Genomic DNA, 9,955 nt, shown 5'->3' with positions numbered 1-9,955 from the left:
CAGGGGGATAGCCCAGGGGGGTGTCGTAGAGCCGTGGGGAGACATCCTCGAGTCGCGGTCCCGGGCAGGGGCACCACGGTCTGGGGGCGACGGTTGGCGGCGCGGAGCTCCCGCTGGGGAAGTTTCCCTGCCCTGGGGAGCCGCGATGCGATCAGAGCGGCCTCTCCGAGCCACGCTGTTGTGCAAGGCGGTAGTTGGGTTTTCCTACACCTGGAGGCATTTCACCGTGCCTCGGCCACGCCGCTCCAGTGGCTGTTTGGCACGGGCAGCTCAGCGCAGAGGCCTTCTCCTCCGGTCCAGATCTTCCCCTTCGCGCACCTTTGTCACCCCTAGGCCCCGTATTTTAATTAATTGCCGTGTGGGCTATGTATAGGGTGTGTGCTGGCAGAGCCATTTACCCGTCTGAAGTTTTCTGTGGTGGGAGATTAAATGATCTTTGTTCTTAGTGAGAGCGGTGTCATTATTAAAATCCAGATATTTGTGTAAAGTTCTTATAATTGCTCTAAAAACAAAGTCTGCAGCTGTAAGCGTTAAACTTACTCTAAACAGAGAATGACATCAGACCATAGTTACACATCTGATAACTTGCATCAGCTACAGGCATCCAAAACCAATATATCTGGAGGTGCTCTCTCTTTTCATTTTTGACATAGCAGTAATGCGTGGCAGTGTGTTTCTTTTCTCTTCATTTCTGTGCTGCTTTCAGATGAAAATGTAGGGGAAATATTTGCCTATTTAGTATTAGCAAAGTTTTAAAAGTCGTGAGTGTAATTTGAAGTAGCACCATGTGCTTATAGTTTTCCTTAACTCATTCTCAAATTGAAAATGTTTCCAGTAGACATTATTCTTCTGAGCACTTCATGTGATGTTAAATCTGCCTTCAGGGGAAAAAGCACATTTGTTTACTTTTCATATTAGTTTTTAAACATAATACAGCCAGTAGGAAACAAACAGTGAAGTATTTTTGCATAACTAAACAGGATGGTTTTCAAGTAATGACCTTAAACTTGTTTAAGTTAATATATAATTTGAGATATTACGTGAAGGGGGTATAATTTTTTCCAGCCACATAGACTACAGTTAGTCATTCAATATACTGTGCCAAACAGATGATAGAAATTGAAGCAGAAAATGCACATTAAGACATTTACTGGTTTATATTTAAAAAGTTAACTATTTGGGTGTTTCTGTTTAACAGTAGCTCTGTGATTGATTCCTGTTAATAAGACCATACTGAACTTGAATTAAATAAGCAGGCTATTTGGTATGCTCTTACATCAAATGATTTTTTTTTAAATAGATGTATTTTTAAATTTTTGTCTCCTAGAATTGATCTACTATTGCACTGCAGTATTGATCATTTTTAATCTGCTTACATAGATCCAGCTAAAGGCATAAAGCCTTAAGTAGCTTAGTTTTCTAGTTATCATGGATCCAGCTGCCCTATGGCTTCCTTTAGATTGTATTAACTTTTCACTTTTCATGTAGATTTTAGCCATTACCAAGTAAATATTCTTCAAACTAACACTGAAAAATAAAAACATGGAAGAGAGTAATCTTTTCTTTGTTTATGATTCAGAATTGTCAAATAATGCTGTATTTTCAGCTTGAAATATTTTGCATGAGTATATGAAGTGTGAATGAGACAAGCATTGCTTATATTGAGGGTTCTGATGGTCACCTTAATTGTAAGTTGGAGAGCAAGTAAAGATAACTTAAATGTTCAGCTCAGAATTTTTCTGTAATGGGACAGGGGCACCACGGAACCCACTCTCATGTCTGTTCATTACATTGCTGTATACTAAATCCATAAATAGAAAAGAGTGGATTTCATGGGTCTTTAGGACTGCTTCTGGAAGTTCTGGTTTGGCCTCTGTATCCTTCTTGAAAAAGAAAAATTTAAAAAATTCCACATGAATGAATTTGGGATACATTTTCAAGGATGACTGATAAAAGAAATATTTAGCACCTCTTTTATGTTCTAAATTTTACACAAAGTATATAAAAATATATACTGTGTATAAAATATGTGTGTGTATATATATACTAAAATTTGAATAGGTTATTTTTAGACATTTTTTCCCAAGTAAATTTCACTGCAAGACTGTTGTGGTTTAGGGCTGGGCTGGCCACTAAATCCTGGCCAGAAGCTCTCTGTTAACCCCTCTCCCCTCCCCAGAAGGGAAGAGAAAAGAGAATAAGGGAGAGAGACTTTACGGGTTGGAAAATAAACTAACAGATTTAATAAAACAATAATACTAATACTACAGGATAATAATGTAAATAGGAAAATAATGACATGTATACAGATATGTACAATATATACAAAACCAATGTAAAATCCTCCCCTCACCCTCCCCCAGTGATGAATACATCACCAGAGGCTCTGCGGAGCAGGGCACTGGAAAAGTCTCAGTCTGGACCCAACAGCAGTGGGAGCTGATGCAGGAACACACGAATCAGGATCAGGGGCAGATGAACCAGCAGGGTTCTGCTCAGACTTGGGCCATTGAAGGGGTTGAGATGGACGGAAGGGTCTGAGATGGAAGGGCTCCCAGATGGAAGGGTCAAGACCCTCGTGATCCCTCGGCTTTATACTGAGTATGCAGTGTGTGGGATGGAATACCTCGTTGGTCAGTTTTGGGTCCGGTTCCCCCCTGTAGGCGCAGACACGGCACCCATGGTGAGGCAGTGACCTTGAGATTATCTGGAAAAAACCGTGCTGCTGGTTTCAGCAAGTTCAGCCACTTAGAAGAGACTGAGCTGAAAAGTAAAATCACTAAATAGAAAATGAGTTCTGTTTAGCTCAAACCAGGACAAAGACAACTTGTTCAGCTCTTCCACCTCTTACCCCACAGCTTTGCCCACATCACAAAGTATGTTTTCATGTAAATTTACACATACTGGCTAATAATTTAACCTCCAGCAGTACCACATTATTGCCTGTGGTTTATGGTTAGATATGTTTAAAGGAAGTGTAAGTGGAAAGAGTTATTGCCTTTAGCTTTCCCTCAAAACAGAAAAAAATTACTCTTTATAACTTAAGTACCAGCTGATTTTCTCTACAATTAAGGAATTGTAGAAAAAGCTACAATTAGTAGCTTTTCTAGAAAATGACATTTTTAATAAAAGTATGATTTGACATTTAAATGGTCTTTAATATAGTAACAGTGAAATGACTAATGCAAGTAAATACCAGAATTACTTTCTCTTCCCAACATTTCAAGGAAAAAACCCACCTTATTTTTGTAAATTATGTTGTTGCAAGTTGTCATTTGCTTTAGAAGACATCAGTGTATCAGAATAAGTATGTTAGGAATACGTTTTCATATCATATCATAGCTTTTAAACATAAATACGTGAGTTACTATTGATTGTTACTATGATATTTAAGTGTCCAGCATTCAAATGTGTAGTCATTGTAAAGAAAAAGACAACGGCTGTCACAGTGCTTATCGGCCTGCACTTGAAATATATTTCTCTTGCCCCACATGGAGGCAGGCAGTTACAGGCTTTCTTTGAATTATTCTGTCCAGCTGTATTGAATAGCGTCTACACTATCCACTAAATGTTCACAAAATCTTTGGCTATTTATATAGCCATTCTGAGAGTTTTTATAAAGTTAGTGGCATTAGGCTTCCGCATTTAGTAGAGGGAGAAATCTAAATAGTACTGAGCTGCATTTTTATTATTGTGCATGTATACATTTTAATTTTTTATAAACCCCTTTCTCCTAGGTATTATGGAAGAAGGCAGCAATGTTGCGGTATTGATGCCAAATATTGGGGAACAGGAAGCTGTGCTGATTTCTGAAACAGTCATTGGCCCAATGCTGCAGAACAGTGAAGATCAGAGAAAATGTAAAGCTGATCCACTAATCCATGTTATCCAGAAACTAAGCAAAATAGTTGAAAGTGAGAAGTCACAAAGATGCCTTTTAATAGGGAAAAAACGTTCTCATCCTAATGCTTCTGCACAGTCCTTCGACGCAGATGATCTTTGTGAAATCCCGGCTAAAGCAATTGAGCTCTCTGTTATTGCTACTAAAAAAACTGAAGAGTTACAAGCAGATTATTTTGTGACTGAATGTCTTCCACAAAGCAAAAAAAAGGTGACGTGCTACCAGTGTAGTCTATGTAAGTTTCTGTCACCTTCTCTCTTGACACTACAAGAACATATAAAACAACACGGGCAGAAAAATGAAGTGATATTAATGTGCTCAGAATGTCATTTTGCTTCTAAAAGCCAAGAAGAACTTGAATCCCACTTCCAAAACTACCATGAGAATGATGGTAAAAATAGCATCCCGACAAAGGTGCAGCAATGTGTGAATGTCACAAGTTCGTTTTTGCAAGGGCCAGTGGAAGGAAGTGTCAAATCGGGGACCGATCAGACAGGAAATACGGAATGTAAAGATACAACTCCGTCGACTCGTAGCCCTGAAGTGGGTAGGAGAAAATGGTATACTTACGAGCAGTATGGCATGTACCGGTGTTTAATTTGTCGGTACACCTGCGGTCAGCAAAGAATGTTGAAAACGCACGCTTGGAAGCATGCGGGTGAGGTGGATTGCTCCTATCCTATCTTTGAGGAAGAAAATGAAACCACCAACTTGTCAGAGACGGTCGTAACTCACACACCTCATAGTGTGGATACAGTTGTTCTGTCTTTGGAAAACAATGAACTTGATATCCATAGTGAACCGTCTCTTCAGCTTCAGATCTGCAATTCTGAGCAACTGTCATGCAAATCGCCAGTAGGAGCAAATGCGAAAGAGAAGGAGGTGTTAAATCAGTCTGTCATGCATTCTCCTACAGAGGTTTTAGAGGAGACTGTATCAGATACAGAACAGGATAATATGATAGCTGATAGCCTACTTTCATCAGCACAGAAAATCATTAGTTGTAGTCCAAATAAAAAGGGTCACGTTAATGTAATAGTAGAGCGTTTGCCAGGTGCTGAAGAAAGTGTCTTACAAAAGCCTTTCTTGATGAACACTGATATTGAAACAGAAAAAGAATTAATTTCAGAGGAGTCCCGTGTTACCTGTGAAGAACCCCATGAAGTTTATCGTTCAGGTGAAATTCAAGAAGTAATAATAGGATGGAATAATGCCGAGAAGAAAGATAATGAATTAATCTCTAATAAAAATGTAACGACTGATGAAAATGCACCTCCTGCACGAAGAAGGACAAATTCAGAGTCTTTACGACTACACTCATTAGCTGCAGAGGCTCTTGTTACGATGCCCATCAGAGCTGCAGAACTGACAAGGTCTAGCTTCAGGACTCCGACTGGGGAAGATGCTGTGGATGCAGGTGCAGGGCAGGGAGTAGCTGATGGCCCTTGCATGGCTCCTTCTAAAGTGGTATCCTCACTTAAGAATCCTTCAGAGGAGTTTGATGGCTTAAACCAAAGTGAATGTGCAATAGTCGAGATACAGAAAGAAAGGCCAGAGTTATCGGAAGCACCAATTAAAATGGGCATCAGTATGTCTCTGCTCACTGTCATTGAAAAGCTGAAGGAGAGGACAGATCAGAACGCTTCTGATGATGACATTTTGAAAGAATTGCAAGACAACGCACAATGCCAAAATTCAAAGCATGCAAATATTGCTGGAAGTAATCTAGTAGAATATATACCTAATGTGGATCGACCCTACCGCTGTCGCCTGTGCCATTATAGCAGTGGTAATAAGGGGTACATTAAACAACACTTGAGAGTCCATCGGCAGAGGCAGCCGTACCAGTGTCCTATCTGTGAACATATTGCTGACAACAGTAAGGATTTAGAGAGCCACATGATCAACCACTGCAAAACAAGAATGTATCAGTGCAAGCAATGTGAAGAATCCTTTCATTATAAGGTAAAGTTCTTTCCTGTGCCTGGCTATAATAGCTAAATAACCTATTTTGCTACTTTTTTGATAACTGGTGATCCCTCTTTCTAACATCATTCACTCTGACATCCTGGCTTCATTGTCATTACAACTGGGGATTATTGCCAGCAGCACTTTCTGACTATACAATTCAGCTATAGTTATTCTGCTTTACCCACTGAAATAAACTTGCTTCCTCACATATTTTCCTGAGAACCATCTTAAGGCTGTATTAATATAATGTTGTTTTTCTATCCACATGTAGCCACTGCAGGAAGGAATGGAAACATCAGAGAAATTTAAGTTGAAACTTTTAAAGAATGCCCAGTAGTTATGAGTGTGTGCAAAAGTAACGCTGGGGGTAACGTGAGACACTTTGAAGCAGAGATTGTCCTTTTTCCTCTGTTGTTGTGTTGGTCTGGATGTTCTGTAGAACTTAAATCTGAAAAGATTACATGTCAGAGCAGAATAATGTACTTCTGCCATTTTTATAATCACTATATTGAGCATTAGTGCTGGTGAGTGTGTTCCTATGTACTCAGTTCAGTACTCAGGAACATAGAATAAATAGCATCAGTATCCAGCTGTACAACTGAAACTCTTGTAGGCAGTGGTGGTGCGTATTTACTGTTGTTTAGTCCTAGTTGGAAAAAATGTATAGGTAGGGTAGCAAAAGGTTCTTCCTCCACTTTCCTCCCCAGGCAAGCAGAAACAGGAATAACATATTCTGAAATAACTAAGTAATACAAAAATTGACTCAGTTTTCACACAAGCCATCCTGAAACCTCTAATCTAATACTGCTTTTGGAGTATAATAATTTTGGAGGAAGAACTGTTTGCCACTTGTCAATGGGAATGGGAGAAGAAACAAATCTATTTTCTAAATAAATACAAATCATATAATCCACTCAGTCACTCTCGCCAACCTTTTCTGTTATTCATTAATGTTATTTACTTTGTTTTGTTTCTAGTAATATTACTTGAGGGATAATCTGTTTATATGTTAACATACATTTTATAACAGTTGTCATTAAAACTTGAGTAACAATGTCACAAGTTACTGCAATATTTGAAGTGACCAGTGTATGTTTGCAGTATATATTTAAACATGGGAAACTGTTTTTTTCAGAGCCAACTGCGAAATCATGAACGAGAACAACACAGTCTTCCAGATATCTTTTCAACAGCTACATCTAACAAACTAATAGTGTCCAATGAAGCAGATGAAAGAGAAGGTACTGTTTATGTTTACACTTGAAATTACAAATTGTCGCTGAAATTTTTTCTAATGAACAAACAACTAGTGTGGAGTATTGCTCTGAATTTTTAAGGGAAAAAAGCTTTTTTTTCCTTCCTTCAGCAGCTACAGTATTTTCTGAATCACCTACAGTAGAAAAAAGAACAGCTTTTTAGTAAACTCACTGTGGTAATATAGGTTGCTGTCAACATATACATACAATACCATCCATTCTGTGTTTAGAAAGTTCTGTTTAATTATGGCAATGTCCAAAGCGAATCATTTGGTTTAGCCCTAGAGAGGCAAACATAAGGCATTCTAAAAAGGCAACCTGTATCTGTAATAGTTGCCAGGGTAACAGTAGGTATCCATTTTCTAAATGTTTGTTTAACTGTGCATCTGCTTATAATTTAATAGTGTTTGTTTGAAAAACAACAGGAAAAAACCAAACAAACCCAAAACCCAACCCTTGGTGTGTTAAGGTAGTGAACAGTAATCACTGAAATTGATGCAACTACTTGTGAATAAAGGTTGTAACCAGCGTGAGCCAGGGTGGACGGCCTGAACCAGCAGTGGCTTGTCCAAAGCACGATGGTGCCTGTCAGAGTAGGACAAGATGCTTAACTCTTGACTTCTGTTCTCTTAGCTCATGCTGCCTCCTGTTACGGCTTTCAGTATACAAGTTAGAAACTCAGAAGTTAATTACCTTATCAGCCTCAGGTAAAATGACCCCAACTCCTTTTTGCTCACGTCAATTCAGGAGGCATTTAAATTCAGGAAATTGATCTGTAGTACTTATTAGATCCCTAAGACCTAAGCCTGAGAGGCTACAATGCCTGAAACATGTCAAATTTTGGAGAATACTGTACCTTTTGCACTAAAGTCCTGTTAAGGTGACTGAAAATCAAGATCCGTATCTGCTTTTGACAATAGTATGTTTTAATAAGGTGATTTTAGAGTTTATATTCTGATCTCGTAACTTAATTTCCATGAAAGAGGAGCCCCTGTTCAAGAAAACTGCCTGCTTTCAATTTAATTATTTTAGAAATTTTTTTTAAAATATTTTTTCTCAATATTATCTTGTATAAGTGTTACAGCCATGCACTTCAATTGATTGTTTACCCCACATGAAATTTAGTAATGTGGATTGAATGAAAACAGTTCTCCTTTTAAACTTTTATTAACTCCTACTGTGGAATGCTTAAATTATTTCAGAACCAATTTATAATCAAATTGCAACACCACTGCAGTACAGCAATCTCTTGTCAAACAGATGTCATCCCTATAAAGCGACACAAAACAAAGAAGTTTATGGCATAGCATCTGTTTATGTGAAAGATGCCTGAGCTGGAACAGTTTCATTTCTTGTTTATGAAATAGTTAGTCCTAAAAGTCTCTTTATTCATCGTGGTTGTACAATAAATTAAAAGGGAGCATTATGACACTGGATATGACCGGATTGTAAATGTGTAATAATGAAGGAATAGGGTAATAAGCAGCATTACAGGAGCACCTGTTACTGCTGCTAGAACAAAGATCTGTCATTTCCACATTCACTTTTAAGAGACCTGATATCCTCCATCCAGAAAGCAAAAAAGGCCCCAAATCCGTAAGAAATAAGCCAGTGGAGGGGGTGGGGAACATGACTGCTATTTTGCAACAGAGAGACTTTATATGATATATTATAATTTATGTGCATTTGGTTGAAGGAATAAATATAAAGTAGTGATTGGTATAAATGATTGCTCCTAAGTGTGTGCTACTGGCTGGTTAGCCACTTAAAACTATGCAATAGATAATATGTTTGCGTAACGCTTTAAAAATCTCATTAGATACTGTTTGTTTGAAGCTGCCTGCCCAATAAAATACCAAATTTGTAACAGAAAATACATTTGGAAACAGTTTCTTCTAAAGCTGCAGAATTTAAGATGGAAAACCCATTCAAGTAGAGCATGCAATAGCTTCACCTTCACACAACCCCTGCATAGATCTGCAGCCCATACAAAGTGTCTTTGTATTCATTTGAGGTCTTCTACATAAATGTGCATTCATCAAAGAATAATTGTAGAGATATAAATTCTAAAGCCTCCAAGTATATAATTAAGATTGTTTTGATAATTTACATTAAAGAAAAAAACTAATAAATTTTACTGTATAAGCATATTGTAGGAAAAATTGTGATATATTTTGATGTAAGGTGGGCTTGCAAAGAGTGCATGTTATATACTTCCATATTATTTTTTATAAGAGCACTAGAAGAGTGAGCACTGTGTCATGTTTTAAAGTAAAAAATATAAAACATTTTTGCTGTTACATTGGTACACACAGAAATATTCAAATTTTATTTCAGACTGTCTTAGTATTCAGATTGCTGTTTTATTCTACATGAAATAATATATATTATTCAGAATAACTCCTGGGGTTATCAGCCCTACCTAATTACTTTGCATCTTGAACGAAAGTCCTAGATTTTGGAGTGCAAGTTTAATTAGTGGTAATTTTCCCTTACTGTTTAAGTTAGCTGTGTGACTGTATCTCTCAGAATAATATCTCTAAAACTTCTTTTGACATAATTCACTGCCCACTTGTGGAAAAAAAAATCAAAGTGAAAAGTCAAACTTCCATTTTGGATGACTCATTCAACTGGTTTATTCTGTAATGTGTTCTTAGAAGAGTTTTACCATAAAGATTCTTAATTGTTACTTTGATAATGAAAAAAATTCACTCAGGGTTATTGGAGTCTAGCATCATCAAGAGGAAACTCCAGAACAAAATTATCATTAGAAAATCTGTTCAGTGGTTTGGACTCGGGAGACACAACTTCTGTTTTCAAGATAAAC

At 37.6% G+C, this 9,955-nt stretch overlaps 1 protein-coding gene across 1 annotated transcript in view; it reads left to right on the top strand.

Moving 5' to 3' along the window:
* Positions 1–3,742: 3,742 nt before the first annotated feature.
* ZNF507 (zinc finger protein 507) overlaps positions 3,743–9,955 on the top strand; it is a 14,982-nt gene continuing 8,769 nt past the window's right edge. Inside the window, exons 1-2 of the mRNA XM_010195111.1 lie at positions 3,743–5,866; positions 7,008–7,113. Coding sequence (XP_010193413.1) covers positions 3,743–5,866; positions 7,008–7,113 — 2,230 coding nt within the window. The remainder of the gene's footprint in view (positions 5,867–7,007; positions 7,114–9,955) is intronic.

This window comes from Mesitornis unicolor, unplaced genomic scaffold, assembly GCF_000695765.1.
Source record: "Mesitornis unicolor isolate BGI_N332 unplaced genomic scaffold, ASM69576v1 scaffold39570, whole genome shotgun sequence".
NCBI lineage: Eukaryota > Metazoa > Chordata > Aves > Mesitornithiformes > Mesitornithidae > Mesitornis > Mesitornis unicolor.
The sequence above is the reverse complement of the archived record's forward strand: the minus strand, read 5'-3'. Positions and strand labels throughout refer to the sequence as shown.